Below are 24,954 nucleotides of genomic sequence, written 5' to 3' on the forward strand. Positions count from 1 at the left end.
TCGCTGATAAAATCAACAATAGCTAATTTACAGTATTATCAATGAACATGCGAACTTGAACCCTCTTTTTGTCGTATTTCTCGTTCCCCGGAGGGACCGGAAGAGCGTTTGCTTCGTGATTGGAAGGCCCTGGTTCGATTCTCGTTCGCGGCGCCGCGTCAAACCTAAGACGTAAAACATAGGTAGCGACTGTTCCTTCGCCAAGCGCTCGGCACTAGAAGTGAAGGTCACGAGTCTTTCGGATATGTCCTTAAAAACGTAGGTCCCGTGTCGCGGTAGGCGTTGGCACGATAAAGAACCCTTACTGCTCAATAGCCTTGAGTGCCGAGTATAGGTCTTAATTTGAAGCACTTCACCGGCAAACGGTGACGTCCCCATGTGTGAGAAAAATTCTCGAGTGGAACGTTAAAAAATATCCAATTAATCAATACAATTGTTTCCCTGAGGGTCATTTATAACAGTCTGTATTTCAAATCCCAAAGTGACGTCATCAACGAAAAGTTATCCACCCGGTCAATTCATATCAACTTTCATCTGTTGGAAAATTTAATAAGATATCTTCCACCGTCTCTACATACCTAACTTACAATTTGATTATGAAATTATTACACAAAAAATAAGACTTTGTACGTTTCTCATCCGTTATTAATGGTATTGCTTGCTGCAGAATCGTAACGCTGTGGTGTTTTATAAATTAATTTTACGATGTTTGTTTGTAGCGCTGTGGTTTTTTTAGAAATAAATTTACGATGTTTGTTTTTTTATTTCTTCTAGGACCAAACATTGGTATATGAGGAACAAAACATATTTACATGTGTATAAAATACAAAGTCAAATAAGGAAGAGAGGTGTCATATAAGATAATACCCAGCTTCGTTCAATCAATTATCTTTCATTCCCTAATTCTAGAAATATTTTATAAATCATACTATATATCAAATACACCAGTTAACCCTTTATAATCGTCTCTACATAGCAATAATTTTGCTTGATTTGAATGTTCTGCCATCTGACAACAGGTCACAACAGGTGAATTTATTGGTATGTAGAGATGACTGTAAACGGCTAGGAGGTGGATAAATAATACAAGTTGGTGACAGAATATTTTAGAATTGAGAAATGATTGATTGATTGGATATTGTTTAACGTCCCTCTCGAAAATTTTCACTGATTTGGAGAAGCCACCACTTGCCGGTGGAGAGCTGCAAATTTTGCTCTATAGATCTACTTGGCACTCAGGGCCATTGTAGGTAGGCTGGTAAGGATCTTTTTCAAGCCAGCACCTACTGCGACACGGGACCTCGGTTGATATGGTCTCATCCGAAAGACCGGATAAAGGAACGAAAGGTAGGTGCTTGTACAATGCTGGAATTGGAGAAATAATCTTGCGGCGAAAATTGAACACTGCGTTATGGAATCTGTAATGTTATGTTCAAAGACTAATGTAACGCTACAGTTCTGCAGCTTATGTATTGTTAGTGATATGTATGAAATGTAAGGAGATATTGAATAGCTTTCAAGCTCAAAAGTCATCACAATACAAATAACGAGCAGTTCAAATGTAAACCTCTAAAAATTTTATGTAGAATCAAGATGACAATCATTGAATGCATTTCAGATTCAATTGAAACAAGTTATAGGTTAAGAATTTTTTTGCACATTTTCAGCAAAGACTAAAACTTTTGTCCTGCTCTTTTTCATGAATTAGATATATGGAGATAAACGAATATTATTCAAGATCAAAAGTCCTGAAAACAGTACAAAATAGAAGCAGAGCAAACACGGACCTCCAAAACAAACCAGAAGTAGGATCAAGTGCCATGGATGAGTGAGCATCCCTTGCCGATCGGTTACATCCACAGTGTGCTCCTTGCCATGATCGGAAAATAACGGGAAAATTCGTCGTCAATTCAGTGTATAAATAATGGACTAACAATTAGAATGAAAAACATTCGTTAATAATATACTCAATGATGTATAAATTGCAATTTCTGATAAGCTTATTGTATCTTTCATAGAATTTACAAAATTCTGATTTATATGAATACAAAAATTTGTCTGCTAATAACGGGGAGAAATCGGTACCCATGGGATTTACAATTTATTGTTGGAAGACCTGGTCTCCGAAAACAACATACATATTGTTACTCAGATACTCAAGCATCTTTTTGATTTCAACTTTAGAGTACTTGTGTATACAATCAGAATGTTTTTTAGCAAAATAATTTTGCAAATGACAAGATAAGTACATTTACGAGTTCCATTTTTATTGAAAAAGCAGCTGTGAATGATATGAAAAAGCCAGGACTTCAATTTATCGTGGGGAATGGTTGTGTAAAAGTGTACAAGTCATAAGGTTTTGAATTGCTGAGTTTTGTAAAATCTTTTTATTTCAAATTGTTCAAAAGTTCTTTAGATTTTTAAGTATCCACATCTGATTTACACCACTTTTTGAATATATTGTTGTTCAGAAATAAAAAAAATTAATGAACACAACTTTTAAAATTTATTTACTAAAATAAATCGTCAAACCATTCTCAAAGTCAAAATACTCTGATAAATTTGACAAATAAACAAATCAATTATATTTTGCGGCATGTTTGTACAACAAATAAGCCGACTAAAAATGATATCTATTTAAAATATAGAAAACTATTGAGTGAATGAAAATTCTTAATACCAATATTATTTCTTTAAATAAGTATTAATTTTAACAGATAATGATTTAAAGATGTTAGTTAAATACCCACAAAGACCGAATCTTGTGTCCTGCATTTAATCCCCGGACAAGCTAAATACACCTGTCCGTAACATTTCTCTTCAATTATTTGGATTTCCCTCTTTACCATTCAGTACCATGCCACTGAAGGGATGCTGCAAAGTAGAGGTGAATCTGCCTTGTTTGGACAGTGTAGACTTGGGAAGTGGAAGTTCAGACGTCGTAGATATTTTGGACATCACTTTTATTATTTTGAAATCTCTTGCTAATTTATGTCATACTTTTGAAAAGAAGACCTGCTTTATAGCCAGGATTTGGGTGGGATACATAATTGACGCCGTGGAACTCATTATTATGAGTATCGACACCAATGGCCTTCACCTTGACCACTGGTTTGGACAGGTGCTCTTTGGAGTTTACGTCATCGCTGTGTTGATATTTGCCAGTGTTGTGTCATTAATGGAATTTTGCTGTAACGTCAATTTTCATCGCTACTGGATGAGAATTTTCATTGTGTTTAAGTTAACATCCTTCATAAATGCTCTGTTCATCTTTGTTCACCCACTTGTGATATCTGATACAGAAGACATAGAAGGGTATGAAATCTTTCTGATGGTTATAACCGTGTTGGATATGATTTTTATATTACTTGTGTCCATTGTTTGTATCTTAGTTTTTGGAAAGTGCTTACGGAAAGGAAAAAGTGTGGAACCGAAATCGCCCTCGAAAAGCAACGCTCCTTCCAAACAAAAGATGAAAAAGAAAAGAAAATCAAAACAGACTGTGTGAATTGAAAATGCCGAACTTGAGAAATATTTCTTTGTTATTTTAAAATTCAAGAGTAAAGATTTGTTGTTTATACTAAGTTAGCTTTCCTCCATTACTAAACAGTTTGACTGAAATGCTAGTAGTATACTTAACGCTTTACTACGGATATACATGTATAATATGCCGTATGAGCAATTTATATTTAAACAACATCACAACATAACCTAATTCGATGTAATATAGCTTTTTTATCGTATTGTTATTCTTATTTACAGACTTGATTTTACATTCATATGAAGCAGACTTTATGAAAAAAAAAATTCTTCATGAGAAGAATTTAAAACACTTGCTGTGACCTTCAACTCGATAGTAAAGGAATGAATTTAATAGCTACCCATTTTATACGGTATAAACTGGGTTGGGGCGTTTACGCTTTATAAACCGCGAAGCGGTTTATAAAAAAGCGTAAACTGTTCCAACCCAGTTTATACCGTATAAAATGGGTAGCTATTAAATTCATTGCTTATAATTTAATTTTCATTCATTTGATGTAAGAAAAAAAGATGATTGTTCTAAAAAATGACTTCAATTTGTACAAATTTGAATGTAACGTCAGGCGGATCGATACGTTTTTGACGTAAGTCACTGTGACGTAGGCAACCCATTTTATACAATATAAAGTAAATTTTTATCCAATCAAATACAGCGTTACAACCAGAATTAAATTATTTAAAAATATTTCTTGGTGTATTATCAATCAATAGTATACAGTTATGGAATGAGTACGAGGGAAATAGCAAATTTATGGTTCCCCGAGGGAGGAAATAGTTTCCTGCCGAGGGGAACCATAAATTTGCTATTTTCCGAGTTCACATTCCATAACTGCTTTATTATACCGAAATAATCATAGGCGATTTAATTTTTTTTTTACCAGATATTCCGACATTAAAAAAAAACTGTAGAGACAAAATTAATGCATGCAGTTTAGCATATTGTATGATAAGTAATGCATCGTGTCCAGAAACAATTAAATTATTTTTTAAAAAGTATTTTCACTGACATTTCGAAGAATTATCGTTGTCTTCATTTTGCTAGAATTCAAGTATGATTTTGAGATCGCATGTCGAAATGTTTTGACGTCATAGTTACATTGCTAAAAACATGACGTCACGGACTCGAGATTCCTTGAACGCTCTGCCCACTGAACACTTTGATTGGTTAAAATTACTAATTAATATTCATGAGAGAATAGTCCCAGGGAGTAGCTCTGATTTTCCAGGGAGTAGTCCTCAGATGGGAAAAATAGTCTCTTTTCGGGGAAATAGGCAGATTTATGGTATTAATTAAATTCATATAGAGTAATAAGAGTAGAGGTATAATAATTACTTTTAATTAAGGAATGAATTTAATAGCTACCCATTTTATACAGTATAAACTGGGTTGGGGCAGTTTACGCTTTCTAAACCGCGAAGCGGTTTATAAAAAAAGCGTAAACTGTTCTAACCCAGTTTATACCGTATAAAATGGGTAGCTATTAATTTCATTGATTATGATTTAATTTTCATTCATTTGATGTAAGAAAAAAGATGATTGTTCTGACAAAATGACTTCAATTTGTGCAAAATTTGAATGTAACGTCAGGCGGATTGATACGTTTTTGACGCAAGCCATTGTGACGTAGGCAACCCATTTTATACGATATAAAGTAAATTTTTTATCCAATCAAATACAGTGTTACAACCAGAATTAAATTATTCATATAACCAGTGAACTTAAAATAAAACGTCACCATAAAGACTTTCACACTGGCTTCCTATTTGAATGTTTTACTACAATAGGCGATAAGGGCCAATTGACAGTTAAATTGTATAACAAAGAGCAAGAGCCACTTTGGGCCTTATTTGGCCCTGAGAATTTCTGAAAAATCAAAACCGCTCAGTTTAGGTTGCAAATGCAGCATTTATCACTTGGAGTATGGGTGACCACGTATCTATTAATTGTGACGTAATTTCACATCTAGTAAATGCATTATGACGTCATAAAATGCGTCATTTTCCTCATATCCTGTAAATTCCTTTGAAAATGACCTAAAGTTGAAGCATTTTTTCAATATTTCATATAGAGCACAACCTCTGATCCAAAATATGCAAATCATAATGAAAGCTCAGTTTCTGAACATCAAAAAACATGTTTTATTTTTTGGATCGTGGGCTGTGCTCATATATTAATTCTTTGCTCAATGTAGTCAAATACGCACGTTTTCTGCAAATTTCAAGAACATTGCAATTTCTCAAAGCTTGTCTTCCAATATGTGGATTCTCAAAACAAAATTTTATTATAGAAAATGAAAGCACCAAGTGTCTACTTTATGTTCATATATGAAATGAGAAAGAGAGTGATAGTTGATTAATTGATATAAGTACAGGGCCATTTTATGTATAAGATGGCTCTTGCTCTTAGATAATTTATTTATGTAGTGATTTCCGGCTATTACATGTATATGGTAATAAGTATTTCCGAAATTATTAGATACTAAAGAGCATGCTATATGGATTTTAACAACCTCATTTAATGTCGGCATTTTGTAAATCTCTACGTACTAAGCAAATATAAGCCATCATTAGGTTGTAATTTGGCTGAAGTGTTTCACACTTATTATAAGGCCTTTGCTCTAATATTAGATTTGACTACAGATTGTTCATTCTACCTGTGACCGGTCAACAGGGGATGCTTCCCTCCCCTAGGCACCTGATCCAACCTCTGGAATTCCCAGTGCTCCGTGCTTCATGCTTTCTTTAGAGATTTGTATTATTTAAAGATTTTATGTGAGCGATCACTGCTTGTTATATTTAACTATTGAAGAAAAGTGCGATGTACACAACCTATACTGGAATCCCAGATTTGATAAAATCATCTTACAAAAATATAATCACTGCCTCCAAAAACTCCTCCAACAAGTCTCTATCTTTACTTTTCCGCAATTATAAACTTTTGTAAGGAGAAACTTCAGATGTTGTGCTACAAAATGCTTAGAAAAAATGGTGATAATAAATTTTGATTCGCTAGAACATGCTCTACTTATGAACAATTTCTAATAGGAGGTAAAGTATTTAAAAAACAAGTTAATGAAACGACAATTCAGCTGTCTCGTTTAAAGTCATCATTTCGTAAGTTCTATGGTCGGTACAATGACATTGTCAGCAAATACAATTTATCATTGAATCAAATGCTTACCGAAGTTTTTCATTCTAATCGTTAGTTCATTATTTACACATTGAATTGACGACGGATTTTTCCGTTATTTCCCGACGACAAGAAGCACACGGCGGGTGTGACCGGTCGGGAGGGGATTTTTGCTCCTCCATAGCCTATTTTGTAATAATATGGTTAAAACGCTCCTATTTTGTATTGTTTTATGGACTTTTGATCTTGAAAACTGATCGTTATCTGCATGCTCATCCCAGAAATTCCAAATGTTTTTTAACGTCGAAAATAGCACTTTTAATTGAAAAATGAAATACATGAAGGAAAAAAAAAACAATAAACACGTTCTAGTTCATTTAAACAATACAAACTGAAATCAGAGAGAGAGAGAGAGAGAGAGAGAGAGAGAGAGAGAGAATGTTTAGATTCCCTTTCGGCGGTTGGTGATAAAGATAAAAGTAGAAATAATAGCTGTGACATTTTGTCATGACACGTATGAATAAAATATTCAATTTTCCGAGAACATGTGGCAATTGCAGATTACTTGGGCATTTCGAAACAATACCTTAGAACAAGCAGTCCAAATTATGAAAGTCAAAAGTCTACTTGTCTTCACGATAGTGGTGTTTTTTACAGCATGTGCAAATTCAGGTAAGATATTTTGCTTCAAGTTCATTTATCGAAATTTAATTCAGGTGAATTTCAAATGTTAACATATGATTTTGCGAACCGTTGCTTTCGATAAAAACTTATTCTGTTAAAATGTGTTATTATGTGTAATTATGATAAATTTGTATGTCACTTAAACCTTTATTACCAATTAGAATAAAATGAATCTGAAGGAAGACTTCTGTATATAATCCAATATACAGTTTTACATAAGAAATCATTATTGTACAGAACGACAATAATAGAATTTGGATTCAATCGAAGCTTATTAATAGTTCTTCCATCGCAAATTTGAACAACAAAAGTTTAGAAAAGTTATTATTTTTGTCAATAAAATAGTATTTTTTTTTTTTTTTTTTTTTTTTTTTACAATTTTGCGACAAAAAATTCCGACATCAAAGTCAGCTCATATTGCTTTAAATTCCACGGAATATAGCTTTATTGTATAGGTTGACACAAATAGCCTACCTTATTAAAACAACATTTATTCAATTAAAAACAATTCTCACATCAAGACGTAAGAAAAAGTAATCGCCAGTCTTCGGTACATATGCATTTTGTTCTACGAAATGTTGTATTCGAACTCAGGGCTTATGAATTTTCTTTTGATGAAAGTAATTCACTAAGAATAGTCAATTGAAAAGAATAAACTTTTCATGTGTTTAGATCGAATAACAGTTCAGAATCTTTTACTTGAAGCTTTGTCATACATTACATATATTTGAAGGTATTTTAATAGTCAGACATTTTTACCATCAATGTATATTCTTGGTATCATCTTGACAGAGATACTCATTCGTGGGAGTGAACGCGTTGCCTTGGGATCCCCAGCCCGTCTCCAGTGTATCGCACGAGATAATAACGTCAGGATGAGAAAGATGAGTTGGTTTCACAACGGTCGCCTCGTTACAAAGTCCAGCAGAAACACAATTACGGAACTCTTCAATGACAACAAAGATGGCTACGGTTTGAGTGAACTCCGGATACCGGAAGTACGTCTAAGTGACGCTGGGAGATACACATGTAAAGCCAACAAGAATCATGAAGCTAGCTTTTATTTAACTGTCTACTGAGGGTTCTACAGGACTCACAAAGCTCAATGTCTACTGATAATAAAGAAAAATGAAAGAATAAAGTAAAATCTTTCCGATCAATATCTTTACATCTCAAAGAATCTTAAAAGTATATATCATTATTTTCAATATAAAAATGTTTTGTTTATAATATGTGTATCTATTACTCTTTAATGAATCCTCGCCTTCATTATAAATCCATGTTTGTCATTATTCTTTATGTAATGAATAGAGCAAAACTGTTCTTTTAATCAATGAAAAAATTCAAAAAATGAAAATACACAATTCTGAAGAAATCAGAGCTTTTCTCGAGGACTATATGTACACTATCATTTTTAACCAATCAAAATTGTCGTTAGACGGAAGAAGTGTATCAAGGTTTACGCCAAATTTTTAATGTCGGCATGAACTGTTTAAAAGTACATGTAATGAATAAATGAAATATTTTTTCAATACACTGTATATTTTTTATTACTCTATATAAAAATATGATTATTTCCCTATCTGTTAGTTAACTGGTAATTGAATAAAATTGAATCCTCACTTTGAATACTGTTTTGGTCTTTACAATATACTAGTATTAGTTATTATACTCATTCATCCCTTTGCATTGAAACAATTATAGAATGGATATTTGGGAAATTAGGACAATTCATGACCACATGCTTCTAAAGGAAACGTTTCCCTTTGCACTTACCAACTTTGATCCTCGAGAAAGTTGTGAACAACCTCTGCTATCTTAATTTGCTGATACGATCTATGAAGTTTTATGTTTGGCAATAGATAGCATAGATTGATAATGGACACTTAACGAATTAAAGTAATGAAGTGACATGTATTCTCAAAGGTCATCACAGAACACATTGAAAAATTAACTTCATTAAGAGCACCTGCTACAAATAATAACAGATTTTAAGCTAGATTTAACTAAAGTTCTGTCCTGCTGGACACGTTATTACTGGTGACGTATAAAATATATTAATAATTAGGACCTTAAATCACTTATTTGAAAAGGTCAAAAGTTAGGCAACACCGATCTTTCATCTGGCATCATAATTTCATAAAAGTTTTGAATTCCCTGGAAGTGGGTTAGACCTGAAAAGAAGACCTTGAGACTTTGACAGAATGGATTTAATTTATCAGATGTATGTTAAAATCTCGCGTTAAAGCGACTGGGGGCCAATATGAAAATAATTTTATCCTTCTTGTTTAATAAGTGAGTTTTGAAAAAAAAATAAGATTACACGATAAGTATGGAATGGTCCCAGATGACAAAGCAGGTGACTACATTATATTAATTATATTTTAGAAGTTCTGGGATTCAATTCTTCAAGTGGTAATCAAATTTATACCCAAACATCCGTTCCTACGGAGAAATTTCTTCAAAATCCTATGTTAGTTTTGAATATTTCTTAATATTCCTGCCAACCAAGATTTAAACTAGAGATGTTTTTTGAAAAAACTTATGCTCCCTACCATATAATTTAAATGTTTCTTAATCCAATTGCTCTATCGTACCCAAAGTCGAAGGAGCATAACTCTGTCAAAAAATTGTTCGATCAATTGTACCAAACAGAAGTTGACCTAGATATTATGATAAATTTGTATACCAAATTTTATTTTAGAATGTACATCCTCTGCGAAGAAAAAAGACAGAAATGTTTGGTGGACCAACAGATAGACAAATAGACGAACCGACCAAAAGACGACAGCAATGCAGTATGTCTTCCCTTCTTCGATTGGGAGCATAAATATCACATCTATATTGGATTCCGAGACTTCATAAAATCCTTACAAATACATACATAACGGGTTCCAGTAAATGTTCTAACAAACTTCTTTCTTTACTCCATATCAAGATAGTATTTATAATATAATATAAATATACAAAAGCGAAAAAGAAACTCTAGGAATATAGAGCAACAATAGATATCAAAAAGTGACGTAAATCACGTGTGAATACTTAAAAAATCTTTTGGAAAATTTTAAATTACATAATTCAACCAAAATCAATTACAGAAAAAACTTATGATTTTCCCACTCAATATACAACCATTTCTCACGACAAATCAAAGTCCGGGCTCTTTGATATCATTAACAGCTTCTTTTTCAATAAAAAATAGAACTCGTTAATTACCTAACCTTGCCATTGGTCATTTGCAAAATTATTTTGTTAAAAGCAATCTGATTACATGCTTAAGTACTCTGAAGCTGATATAGAAAGGATGCTACAGTTTCTGATTGACAATATCGGTGTGGTTTGTGGAGATCAAGTCTTTCAACTATTTATTGGAGATCAGACCTTTTAGTGTTCATATAAAGCAGACTTTGTTCAAATACATGAGAAGAAGAAAACACTTGCTGTGCCCTTCAAGTCGACATTTAGATATTTCGCGACCTATTACATTACCAATCAACAATAGTTATTTTCATTCATATGTCGACATGATATATCCCAGTCAGCTTGAGATTAAAGATACCACAGAATCTGATACATTTCTTTTATATCTGTATCTTTTACTAGAAAAAGACGTCAATGGTAACCCAAGAACGAAGCTTTATGATAAACATGATGCCTTTTCAATAACAAAGTTCCCATAGTGATACTTATACAGCAATAATTCCAATCTTAATTTTATTTATTGATTCCCTGTGTTTTGATTGGACGAGAACAAATTCAAGAAAAAGTTTACACATCGATGAATTTTTCAATCAGACTGAACTACTTTCTCTACTTTCTTGACCTAGCTACTAGACTGTTGTAAAAACAATGAAAACAGCAATCTCTACCCAGAGTTGTCGTTCGCTTTGCTACAACAAAACAGGACTGACAGACGGGAATATTATGTTTATGTCACTGTCGGATCACGATTGTGAATTTTAAAAAAATCGCTGATCATGCTGTCATTTTCTCGACGCTCCATATCAGCTCAGTTGGTATCGTTGTGATAGGGAAAAGAAACGTACCTCAGACTCTTGCCTCATCAGCATCAAATTTACATATTTACATCCTACAGATCCCATATTCTCCGTAAATCTTTGAACGAACCAGAGCAAATCGAGGACGTCGTCGGTCTGCAACTTTCGCCATGAGTGTTGTCGTTAATGTCAACATGGTCATGGTCAAGGACAAATTATTCTGGAGAAGACGCGTATTTATTATATTTGTTGAGTTTTTATAAGTTTATCTATTGATTGTTTTGACAATTTAAGTTGGATTTTATCGATATTCATCTTGTATACGTTTCTTTGCGGCATAAAGTATTCCTACGTCGTACAATTTTAATGATTTTAAAAATTCGTAATTGGAATTATAAGAATTATATGTTCTTTTTTCAGAATTTATCGATGTGTAAACTCTGCCTTTTTACTCACAAACTTTACATAAAAGTGCTTCGCTCTTTTATTCAGTTTGTGAGTAAAAAGGCAGAGTTTACACATCGATAAATTCTGAGAAAAGAACATTTAATCCTATAACATACTCTTTCCTCCTGCATATGCGGTGCATCTCTTAGTAGATTCAATACGCTAGAACATGCTCTACTTATGTACAATTTATAAAAAAATAGAAAAAAGACAAGCTATTTAAAAACAAGTTGATGGACAAAAATATCAACAGTCGCACTTAAAGTCATTTCATTAGTTCTATGGCCGAATAAAAATACAGTGTACATGTATATATTAAAACATAATTTTTTTATACCGTATAAGGCCATTCCTTGAACGTGAGAAATTTACAATCTGCTTGCATAGAACAAAATATGGATGTGTTTGACGGGGAAATTTTTATATTTTTGATATATTATACAATCTTACATATTTTTTTCATTAAAAAAAAGGGGGGGGCTATAATGCACACCTCAGGTGCCTGTGATACCACAGAGCCTGATACACCTAGGGCTAGAAAAAGACATTTATGGTAATATAACAACAAATATTTATCATAGTAAACTTATTGATTTTTATATCGTCAGTTTTCCTTACTTTTGTAGCGACATACCTTTACCTGCATACGGGAATAACATCACTCAGTTTATTCGATACGCAAGGGCTTGCTCTTAACGAGGCCGAGTCTAATTCGAGTGCGCATGACTTTGCGCAGCTTTTTGTTTTCATGCAGTCATACACTGTAAGTGTGACAGTACACCTTTCCAAAACATTGTAATTTTAATATAAAATTAACATTATCTGTAACGCCTACTGGTCTGAAAATGTAATTTTACGACAATTATGAGGAAAAACGCTGAAATGGCTCTAATGACGTTACTGTTTTTCGATTTTGTAAGCAATGCACGACGCTGAAGAAATACACATGACTCGCTTATATGTTCGTAGATGTTCTTGGGTATTATACTAAAAAGTGATGACAGAACATCGAAAGATACATACTAGTATGGCAAGCCCTTTTACTATTTATTCGTAAAATATTTTTTTCTTTCAAAATGAGAGATATCTCTCTAGCATAGAGAGATATCTCTTTAGCTTATGGAGATATCTCTTTAGCTTATAGAGATATCTCTTTGACTAATAGAGATATCTTTAGACTTTAGAGAGATATCTCTTTCAACAAAAGAGATATCTCTTTTTGAAAGAGAGATATCTCTTTTAGTAAGAGAGATATCTTTATAAGCTAGAGAGATATCTCTTTAAGCGAGAGAGATATCTCTTAAAGTTAGAGAGATATCTCTTTAACACGTTTAAGAGAGATATCTCTCTTCATTAGAGAGATATCTCTTTAGATTTTCAAAAAGAGATATCTTTCTAAGCTAAAGAGATATCTCTTTTAATGAAAGAGATATCTCTTTTCCAATCACCCTTAAAATAAAATAACTAATTCTCCCGTTAAAAACGAAAGCGAAACAGGAAGTAATGTCTGTTAAGTCGTTCGTTTTCTGGTTATTGAAAAGAAGAGGATAAAATGGACTGATTAATACAGGTAAACAACGTTTAATTGCTTTATTGTTTTAAGCGAAAGTAACAGGATTTCAAACCAAGACGTCCCCCAAAGATTGGTTCCATATTATATTTATTTCATTTATTTAGCTCACAGGACAGCTGAGCAGGGGATATAGAATGCAAAGTCAATAAAAACAAATTCGAAATACATGAACCCAATATCATCGATCACGGGAATACAGGGTTGATTACTATGTCGATTAAACATAATCCTGATAGAATTCATGTTCTTTTTTAATTAATTAATAATCCAAAAATAAACACGTCCAACATTACTTCTTTCATGTACACAGGGATGTATATATTCAATTTCAATATTAACTGTAGGACGTTAAACAACATACATGTACGATCAATATATTAACTGTAAAGCCTTATGACCCCCTTCCCAAACACAGGCACCTGAAGTATGGATAATACCCCCCCCCCTTTTTTTAAATATTTTTTTTTAATTTAAAAAAAAGGGGGGGGTATTATCCATAACAGGTGCCTGTGTTCCCAAATACTCTAACAATTATGAAAAAGACATTTTATTTTCTTAAAATAGGCATTAGAAATAGGAATTTTCTTATTTGTCAAAGCTAGAACAATCCCCAATTTATCCATTGGTGTCACCAAACAGGTCTGCACTGGGTCCATAAGACATTCATCATAATGGTATAACATTTTATCTACATTTGTCATTATATTTTACAGGGATCCAGGAGGTACTGAAAAAAGGGACAATGCTTCGACTGATTGTGTCATCCATGTACCAATATAGACCTGTTAATGAGGCATATCCAATAATTCTTATACTCATGAAGAGTGTGGCAACTCCCAAGTAGTTATGATGGCACTCATTTTAAATCAGGTACAGGATAAATTTTTGGGCTGCACTTTTCTTTACTTCAATATTTCAAACTTACTAGTTAATTATCAAGTCCACAAAAGCTCAAACACCATGGTAAATCAATGGACCATAATGATAGTTAAATTTGTCATATGCTTTCTTATTAAATTATCAATTTGAAATTTGATTGGTAAAAAACATTTATTAACAAGTACAATTCTTCTACTGTGTGCCTGTCATTAAATCCCAACAATTGCAAATGCACATCGATAGGTTCTCCATAAAAATTGCTAACTGCACAGAATGATTGCACTTTTTTTTCAATGAATGACATTTTCTTAACATTTAATCCTTCAGTATAACAAGACAAATATTGCATGCTTATTATATTATGTTATAAATAAACTTAAGAACAAATTTAAGGATTGAAGTTTAATTTGTATATTTGGTAGTTACATGCGTAATTAGTTTTATATATAAAGGATGTACACAAGCATTTCATAACATTGAAAATATTCAAGACAGTATTCACTTAATTTCTTGTAGATCCTCACTTCTAGGATGTTTTCCATGTTCTTGTGAAAAGTGTTTTACATGGCACCATTCAGCTACAAATACTTTGCTGGTGGAACTGTGACATCAATCAACTGCTCATGCCACTGCGAATTGGCAGAATTTCCTTTGGGACAAGCAAACTGTTTCAAATATTTTACACCTGCAAGTTAGTACATATGAAATTTTGTTTGAAGAAAGCTAAAAGCTAATGAGTACTGAAAATACAAGCCAGATGAAGTACAAAAGTGTTGATACAAGTCATTTAGAATTTTTAATTCTTTGCAGGTAGTGATGAGTGTACTGGAAGTTTTTTCAGGATCTTGTCTGACATCATAGGTACAACTGGTCACTGTGCTTTCTTGGTTATATAAGCAGGCATATTGTTAAAGCGGTTACATATGTAGCTTCAAATGATGCTTGACTGTTAAAGTGTTTTTCTTCAATTTATAAGTAAACCTGGATTGATCTCTGAGGCAGTAATATAGAGCCATGTCCATTCTTTAATATTCCATCATCCCACTGTCGTAAAGTACTGAAATAAAAATGATTTTGATAGTAACAATTTTTGGTTTTTATATGTAACATAAAATTCGACAGAAATTCAAATATTAAAACTACTTCAAAACAAGATACAGTACCGACCGGACACAACCTAACAGAAAGCGAACCCGGAGCGGACCCCGGGTTCGCTCTCTGGGTCCGCTCCGGGTTCGCTTGGGGTCCGCTAGGGCTGACCCCGAGCGAACCCGGAGCGGACCCAAAGCGAACCCGTAGCGGACCCCCAGCAAACCCGAAGCGGACCCAGAGAGCGAACCTCAAATTCAGTAGCGGTCCCAGAGAGCGAACGCAGGTTCGGTATTTCTTTACAGAGCTGTCAATCAGGATTAGCGATTAACCAATCAGCGCATCAACCAATCAAAATAGCATATTAATCCGACGATTGGGATATAAGATCGAACGTGTTGATTTAATTCGATATATATGCAAACCCTGTACATACAAGCAAAACGTGTGAATGTGCTGTGTAAATCTATTATGATTATAAAAATATTATTTAATATTTATTTATTTTAATCCTCCGGGTTGCATATTTATATATTTATTTTCTTTTTTTATTAAGGCAATTAATTATTATGTTTTAATTTTCCACGTAGAATTATACATGAATACATGAATATACACTTAAAGAAAGAAATCCGGACCGCTATGAAGTAAGTCTGGTTTATCGGGATAAACTCAGGTGAAGTGCGATTTCCATAATTGAACGAATTAATTATGCTAATTAATCTCGACATTAGTAAATCGTACATTGTTTAATTCTCTCAATATGGCGTAACTGTACTTGACAAAGAATAATCAGAGAAATATAATATAGAAGGAATATTTGAAACATATGAATTATGATCTATTATAAATATTGAAATGTTTTTGGACTAATTATCAGGAAAAAATTATTGATTAAGGCGTAAGCAATACGTAGTTATGTGGGTTGTTCGAGAGTTGGTAACGCAAACTAACTGTAGAGTTACACTAAATTGAAGGAATAATTTTTTTATGTATCATCAGGACTTGCGTTAAATTCACGTTCATTCTGGTGAAGTCATTCAGTTTGTTAATACCATTAGGGCGGAATGACTTCAATCTGTGCATCCAGAAGGAAGATTTCCATAATTATACACGCATTTTTTTCATGACCAAGAAGATCAAGATTAACATGATTAAGAAAATCAATAATTTTGATGTAAATTTTGAGTAATTTAATGTAATACGTAAATTGAGAAATCATAAATAATAAAGTAAAATAATTAGAATTTTATAAAGACAATGTGTGTGTGAAATAGGGGGCCTATATTAATATATTCTCATCGGGTCGGGAGAACAATTATTATTTGCCTTTTTCTTTATTCTGATAAAAATCCTACTCGCTCCAAAATTCTGACCGTGAAAAAAATCTTATATACAGTGTAATTTTTTTTTTTTAGAAAATGTCCAGTAATTATTTATTACGAACTTTTAATGTGTAACTACTATGAATGAAATCTAAATATATCAGATGTACAAAAGGTTACATGTAATTTATAGATTCAATTGTACACCATTCGATACACTGGAAATCAATTCAACACTCTTTCCTTCCTCTTCTTTTTTGTTTTCTCGTTATAACTTAAGAAGAATAAATGCATGCCTTATAACCCGCCGTTAAATTAGTTTGAATTTCTCGGGATCGAAAAATCAATGAAATCAATTATTCATTTACATAAAAATCTTCGTCGAATGTACAGTTGAATTTTAGAAAATTTATCAATGTTCTCCATTATATCACTGTTTACATGTACAGTGTACATGTCAGCATCGTCGCAAAAACAACAATGATCCATCCACAATACCATTACTGTATTGGAATAAACAAGAGGCCCATGGGCCACATCGCTCACCTGAGAAGCTTTGACCATTCTGTTCTTTATCAGATTTCCCCCTTGTTATACATAATGCATCCCCACCCTACCCCACTGATCATAATGTAGACATTTTGAAATCTACACTACCCCATGATCCTTCCATGGGCACATATGTTTCAGCTTTTTTGGCCCAGTGGTTCCTGAGAAGAAGATTTTCAAAGATTTTTCCTATATATTTCTATGTAAATCTTTGATTCCCCTATAATGGCCCCGCCCTTCCTCTGGGGGTCATGATTCCTACAATTTAGAATTTACACTACCCCAGAATGCTTCCACATAAGCTTCACTTTTTCTGGCCCAGTGGTTCTTGAGAAAAAGATTTTCAAAGATTTTTTGCTATATATTTCTTAATATAAAACTTTGATTCCCCATTGTGGCCCCGCCCTTCCCTGGGGATCATTATTTAAACAATTTAGAATCTACATTATACCAGGATGCTTCCACATAAGTTTCAGCTTTTCTGGCCCAGTGGTTCTTGAGAAGAAGATTTTCAAAGATTTTTCCTATATATTTCTATATAAAACTTTGATTCCCCATTGTGGCCCCGCCCTTCCCCCGGGGGTCATGATTCCTACAATTTAGAATTTACACTACCCCAGAATGCTTCCACATAAGCTTCACTTTTTCTGGCCCAGTGGTTCTTGAGAAGAAGATTTTCAAAGATTTTTCCTATATATTTCTATATAAAACTTTGATTCCCCATTGTGGCCCCGCCCTTCCCCGGGGGTCATTATTTAAACAATTTAGAATCTACATTATACCAGGATGCTTCCACATAAGTTTCAGCTTTTCTGGCCCAGTGGTTCTTGAGAAGAAGATTTTCAAAGATTTTTCCTATATATTTCTATATAAAACTTTGATTCCCCATTGTGGCCCCGCCCTTCCCCGGGGGTCATTATTTAAACAATTTAGAATCTACATTATACCAGGATGCTTCCACATAAGTTTCAGCTTTTCTGGCCCAGTGGTTCTTGAGAAGAAGATTTTCAAAGATTTTTCCTTTATATTTCTTTGTAAAACTTTGATACCCCATTGTGGCCCCGCCCTTCCCCCGGGGGTCATGATTCCTACAATTTAGAATTTACACTACCCCAGAATGCTTCCACATAAGCTTCACTTTTTCTGGCTCAGTGGTTCTTGAGAAGAAGATTTACAAAGATTTTTCCTATATATTTCTATATAAAACTTTGATTCCCCATTGTGGCCCCGCCCTTCCCCGGGGGGTCATAATTTGAACAATTTAGAATCTACATTATACCAGGATGCTTCCACATAAGTTTTAGCTTTTCTGGCCCAGTGGTTCTTGAGAAGAAGATTTTCAAAGATTTTTCCTATATATTTCTATGTAAAACTTTGATACCCCATTGTGGCCCCGCCCTTCCCCCGGGGGTCATGATTTGAACAATTTAGAATCTACACTACACTAGGATGCTTCCACATAAGTTTCAGCTTTTCTGGCCCAGTGGTTCTTTAGAAGAAGATTTTCAAAATTTTTCCTATATATTTCTATATAAAACTTTGATTCTCCATTGTGGCCCCGCCCTTCCCCCGGGGGTCATGATTTGAACAATTTAGAATCTACACTACCCCAGGATGCTTCCACATAAGTTTCAGCTTTACTGGCTCAGTGGTTCTTGAGAAGAAGATTTTTTAATGACCCAACCCTATCTATCTCTTTTCTTGATTATCTCCCCTTGCGAGGGGATATGTCCCTTCATTTTAACAATTTAAATTTCCCTTCACCCAAGGATACTTTGTACCAAGTTTGGTCAAAATTTGCCCAGTGGTTCTTGAGAAGAAGTCGAAAATGTGAAAAGTTTACAGACGGACAGACAGACGGACAGACGGACGGACAGACAGACGGACGGACGGACGACAGACAAAATGTGATCAGAAAAGCTCACTTGAGCCTTCGGCTCAGGTGAGCTAAAAAGGGGCGGGGCTAACTGGCGGTGAGATTAAAGCGGGGTCCGCTTCACGCATCAGTGCGTAAAGCGGTCCCAGGAAGCGAACGCCGGGTTCGCTCTAGCGGACCCAGAGCTGACCCCGAGCGAACGTGGAGCGAACCCGGAGCGATCCCAAAGCGCACCCGGAGCGGTCCCAAAATTTCTGAAAGCGAACCCGAAGCGGACCCCGAGCGAACCCGGGAAGCGAACCCGGGGTCCGCTCCGGGTTTGCGCTGGTGTTAGGTTGTGTGCGGTCGGTACTGTATGTTTGTGAAACACTATGCACCAGGTGGCAACAAATTCAAACAAGTTTTTTTAAGCATATAGGTCACAGTCAAGGTCACAAGGTCATTGGCCTTGGTGTCATTTGAAAGAACTTAATTAGTGGAGTATGCAGTCTCTTATCTTTAACGGTACAAAAGGTATGGCGAAAGTTCAAAATGGTATTTATAGCATTAAAGTCACAGTAAAGGTCAAAAGTTCACTGGCCTTGGTGTCATTTGAAAGAGCATAATTAGTGAAGAAGGCATTCCAAATATGATTTCTCTATTTTTAATGTATCAAAAGTTATGGCGAAAGTTTAAAAAAAGCTATTTTTAGCATATAGGTCACAGTCAAGGTCACAAGGTCATTGACCTTGGTGTCTTTTGAAAGAATTTAATTAGTGGAGTAGGCATATTAAATATGAAGTCTGTATCTCTCATGGTTGAAGGTTCAAAAGTTGTGGTGGAGGTTAAACTTGACAACAAACAATAGACATAGAAACAGGATATAAACAATAGACAATAATTCACTTATTTTATGATTGAGTATATAAATGTGACTGAATTTTGGAATCAATTTGTACAATGGTTTAGTGTCATTGAAAAAGATTACAAAATATCCAAAAGAACTGTTTTACTTGGTAATATAGAAGGAATTAAGTTGTTTAGAAAATTTTCTTTTATTAGTTGCAAAAAATTTATTTACTATTCAAGATCACAAGATAGTAAGCCATTATTTATTGATGCAGTAAAGTTATTTAAGTATTAAAGAAACATAGAAAATTGTGGTGAAAAAGTTTTTCAATGTAAGGACAAAATACTCAGTTAATGGGTCCTGTATGATAATGTGTACAACAAGTGATGAAAAAAAATCAAAATTGTATTTTTTTGTTAATTTATATCTACATATTTTGGTACATCTGTTTTGTTTTTGGATAAATTGTATGTTTAACTGTCATATGTTTACATATATGTACATGTACATTTATTATGCCCCCCTTTGAAGAAAGAGGGCATATTGCTTTGCTGCTGTCTGTCAGTCAATTTAGTTTCCATTCATTTTCTTCACAACCATTGCACTGAAATGAAATTTGGTATACAGCCTTACTGGTATATCAGATGAATATCTAGGTCAAGTTCTGTTTTGGGTATGATCATCGCTCCATTTTTGACAGAGTTATGCCCCCTGGATTTAGAAAAATTCCAATTACTTGCAGTTTCCGTTCATTTCCTTTGTAGAGGTTGCACATAGTGAAATGCAATTTAGTATACAGATTTATCAGATGAATATCTAGGTCAAGTTCTCTTTTGGGTATGCTCGCACCATTTTTGACAGAGTTATGCCTTTTTGGACTTAGATAAAAAATTCCAATGTGGTGGGAGGGGGGCATAAGTATTTTACAAATATCTCATTATTTTTAAGTTTAGAAAGTGCACTGTGTGAGTGTGTGCAATTGTGGTGGTGAGTGGGTGAAAATTGTCTTGTGTTTGTACAGTGTATATATGGATATGGAAAATGCTTCAAAACAAAGCATTTAAAAAAAAGTTTTGGAAAGTATTGCAATCATATACCAGTACTCAGAAATGCTTATAGGGACACTTACCTTTAATAATGTCATGACAGGTGAGGCACATGGCTGGTCTTCATGCTGGATCAGTTCTTAATTAAAACCATCCAGTATTGTCCTAAGATTGCCAGATGTACAGATGAAACCTGTAATTTAGCAAGCTTCTGTAACATGCCATTTGAATTATTACATAGGCCATAGTTGTATGTGCAGCTGATAATAATGTAGGACTAAGGTGCCTGACAAATAATGAGTTACAAATCTTACAAACATCCATTTATTTGATACAAATCTTAACTTTCTTCATTAAATTTTATCAATGATTTTACAAGAAAATTAGAATAAAAATTGTCCTTTTTATACATAAAAAATATTTTCATTTAAAATTTTTCATTTAAAAATATTTGTTGCATTTTCATATTTAGGGTACCCTTCCTAGGCCAACAATAAAAAAATGATTTGTTTGATGTACTCTGACCGACCTGTTAAAATAGCCCCTACCCATTTGCATTCATTTTTTGGGGGCACTTAAAATTTTTTAACCCCCCCCTTAATTTCCATAGATGTTTTAAAGATAAGGTATCATATTTTTTTAGGATGCTTTTTAATTTATAAATACAAAGTCATTCTAACTAAATGAAAACATTAACAGATTTCTGAGTCTGTGGTTTTAAATATGACAGTTATCAATTTATTCAATGCTGTAAGGCATAAAAAAAAAACTAGAAATATGTCCACAGGACAGGAATGCCCGCCGAGGGTATATTAGTCATGCAAAATGAAAATTCGAATGAAATTTGATCAGAATATCTTGAAAAATGTTACAGTTGAATTGCTTACATCAGTATGTATCAGCATATGAAGTTTGACACTAATTTCAGAGATGTGAGGTCAATGTCATGTTGATGCAAGGTCAAGGTCAAAAGAAAGGCAAAGGTAAAAAAATGTTTGTTTCAGTTGAAAAGCTCTCATCAGTATGGTATGTTTGATACAGTAAATCTCGTTTAGTACGAACACGAATATTGTGAATTCACGGGTATAGCAAAGTCATCTTGGATTCCCAGCTATAAAATTTCAATGAATTTCTTATACGATTCAGGGATTTTCCACTCACTTTTGGGAATGGGGCCCAGGCCCTTGGAATTGGGAATTTTACGACATTTTATCACTTATTGGGAAATATCGTATGATGTTTTTCAAGAAATAAATGCTTAGATGAATAAAAATTGATCTTTCACTTAGCTATTCAGAACTATGAATTGGAGAATGATCATTATAATAAAGTTTTACACAAGATTCTTCAAAATTTTGTTCATTTCATTCAAATTTCCAAACCTAAACATGTTTGTATTTTGTGAATTATGTTAAGGTTACCTTCTTGAGTTCTTCTTCTTTCAAAAATTGAATATAGGCAGTTCATTTTTGAGAAAAAAGGAGGAGTTTTGCAATTGGGAATGGGGTCCATATTCGGCCCTACACGGGGTAGTGGAAAATCCCTGCGATTATAATGAATTATGAATATAGCGAAGCAATTTCATAGGTAGCAGCAACTTCGTTATATCCGAGTTTTGCTGTAACACCATCTTGAATGGTATGTTTAAAACTGAGCTAAACACTAATTTAAGAAAAGTGAGGTCAAGGTCAAAGGAAAGGTAAAGGACAAAAAATGTTGATGCAGTTGCATAGCTCTTATCAATATCTATCAGCAAAGTTTGATGAAATATCCTGTATAGTTTCTTTGAAACTGGGCTTTGAACTTAGCTAAACGTAAAGTGTGACGCATGGACAGAAAGATTGAAGACAGACATGACAAACACTATATGCCCAGGCCATAATCATGGTGGGGCATAAAAAAACTACCGGTACCTACCTACCAACCTTGATAAAAGTAGGTAGGAGTACATCAAACAAAAATATTTTTAAAGCTGGCCAGTTGTTGACTAGTATATATTAGTCATTTTGATATGCTATGTCTTATAAAAAATAAATTTTATATTTGTCTTAGAACTTATTTTGTTGCATCAATTTCATACCTGTATTTGATTTGCATTGTTTTGGATGCTGATAATTCAAAGTCAGTTTAGTCTTAGGTGCTGCTGACTTTGGATCTCTTAGGAACTGCATCTTTTATCTGTGTTACTGGTTCTCTTGTACCTCTGCTATAAAATAAGTTTTAGTGTATACAGTTGTGTAATATCAGTGAATAAATTGAACAGACAGATTGATTGTATATTGTCTATCGTTCCTCTCAAGAATTTTTCACTCATATGGAAACGACAGTGGAGAGCTGCAAATTTTGTCCTAATGACCTAATACTCAGCACTCAGGGCCATTGACTGATTGAGCAGGAAGGGATCTTTTTTTTTGCCAACACCTGACCTACTGCAGCAAGGGGCCACAGTTATACTGTATCATCCCAAGGACAGGTCTCCACATCCCACAGTGGGATTCAAACTCATGATGTAAGGATCAACACCCGGTACTACGAATCACCGGAATGCCCTGTAATCACCGAAATGCCCCAAGAAATCACTGAAATGCCACCGAAAAGCCCCTTATATTGTCAAGAATAAACAAAAAAATAATAAATATTGATGAAATTAACTGTTCTAAAGTAAAAATTTCATAATTTTAGCGTAAGTATTTTTATTTGAAGATATGTGCCTGTAAGTATAAGAAAGATAACTCTCACTAATTAAAGACACGTGCCAAAATAGTTTTATTTATTTCAATTTTCCCTCTTTTTCGTTTAAATATATTCCTAACAATAAGTTATTCTTCATAAAAAAAAATTGTTTGTAATATTGTTTACGTGTTTTCTTGATTGGACATATGTGTAATTTTAATAGAAAATCCTATATTAACAATGTATATATTAAGTTACATTTATAATCAAATAGAAAAATTTTACGTTTAAAATATGTAAACAAAAATATATGCCATATATGACTTTAATCAAAATTTATTTTTTATTCACTGAACTATGAGATTATAAGCTTGGTATAATCACGGACCTATATATGTCCTTGGTACATTGTGTAATTTACAAGGATCGATGGAAATGGTTGATAGTGTATGATAAACCATGTTATGCTTTAATGATAAAAAGAAAAATTAATTTGTATGAAAAACATCATGTAAAAACATATGTGTGGGCATTTCGGTGATTTTGTTATGCATTTCGGTGATTTGTAAGGGCATTTCGGTGATTACAGGGCATTCCGGTGATTCGTGTTACCCATCAACACCTTATTTCGCGACTCTACTAGAGAAGACACTCTAACCACTGTGCCATGCAGGCAAATTTGAACAGACAGAAAAATTTACCAAAATCCATAAACCATGTTCTATAAACAGGAAACATACTCTCTAAAGTGAGAAATATGGTCATCTAAATTTTATTTTATGCAGAGAGATGCATGGCAAAATATATGAACATCTTATCCTTGTGAAATAGATCTAAATTGCTACAAACATTTAATGCTCAAAAAATAATCCACTGATACAAATCAGGTTAAAATTTACTGAAAAAAAAGTATATTAAAAAATTACCCTAACAAAAATGATGCAGCCACAATATCATAATTTATGATGAATATGACGTTGGTACCCATCAATGACAAAACTCCTCCTCTATAATCAGCTGATAAATAACATCTCGGATTCAAGAGAAATCTGTTAAAAAATTAAGGTAAAAGATAATTTCGAAACTATTTCATTCGGTTAAGAATAAAACACTTCATTTTCCCTCAAAATAAACAAGAAACGGATGACACTCTCTGATTTGTTTACCTGTATTTCGATCGAAGTATTCCTGGTGGACGCTCGCACCCAATTTCTTATGACATGAAATTCATACATCGTTAGTCGGACAACCCTTCGGCTTTGTTAAACTATTTAATTTCCCCCTGAAAGCTGTGTGTAACCCAGAAACATGCTGAA

General features: G+C 33.7%; 1 protein-coding gene and 2 long non-coding RNA genes across 3 annotated transcripts; 2 read left to right on the forward strand and 1 right to left on the reverse strand.

Annotated features, from left to right (window-relative positions):
* Positions 1–7,132: 7,132 nt before the first annotated feature.
* Positions 7,133–8,523, forward strand: LOC134238235 (uncharacterized). Its single transcript, XM_062720357.1, has 2 exons — positions 7,133–7,342; positions 8,147–8,523. The coding sequence occupies exons 1-2, from the start codon at positions 7,216–7,218 to the stop codon at positions 8,431–8,433; spliced, it is 414 nt and encodes a 137-aa protein (XP_062576341.1). The 5' UTR covers positions 7,133–7,215; the 3' UTR covers positions 8,434–8,523.
* A 5,563-nt stretch (positions 8,524–14,086) lies between these two features.
* LOC134238237 (uncharacterized) lies at positions 14,087–15,196 on the forward strand. Its single transcript, XR_009985959.1, has 3 exons — positions 14,087–14,242; positions 14,768–14,942; positions 15,062–15,196. It is a non-coding gene; the product is annotated as an uncharacterized LOC134238237 (long non-coding RNA).
* LOC134238236 (uncharacterized) lies at positions 14,639–24,954 on the reverse strand. The gene is made up of 5 exons (XR_009985958.1): positions 24,805–24,954; positions 24,565–24,687; positions 23,046–23,171; positions 21,049–21,158; positions 14,639–15,308 (listed from the first exon to the last, which is right to left on the reverse strand). It is a non-coding gene; the product is annotated as an uncharacterized LOC134238236 (long non-coding RNA).

Source organism: Saccostrea cucullata, unplaced genomic scaffold (genome assembly GCF_032062105.1).
Source record: "Saccostrea cucullata isolate Sc308-1 unplaced genomic scaffold, CSIRO_AGI_Scuc_v1 ctg570, whole genome shotgun sequence".
Lineage (NCBI taxonomy): Eukaryota > Metazoa > Mollusca > Bivalvia > Ostreida > Ostreidae > Saccostrea > Saccostrea cuccullata.

Excerpts from the sequence above, each read along its gene's own strand:
- LOC134238235 (XM_062720357.1), top strand. The coding sequence starts at position 7,216 with ATGTGGCAATTGCAGATTACTTGGGCATTTCGAAACAATACCTTAGAA. Across the intron at positions 7,343-8,146 it reads TACAGCATGTGCAAATTCAG|AGATACTCATTCGTGGGAGT; the intron begins GTAAGATATTTT and ends TCATCTTGACAG.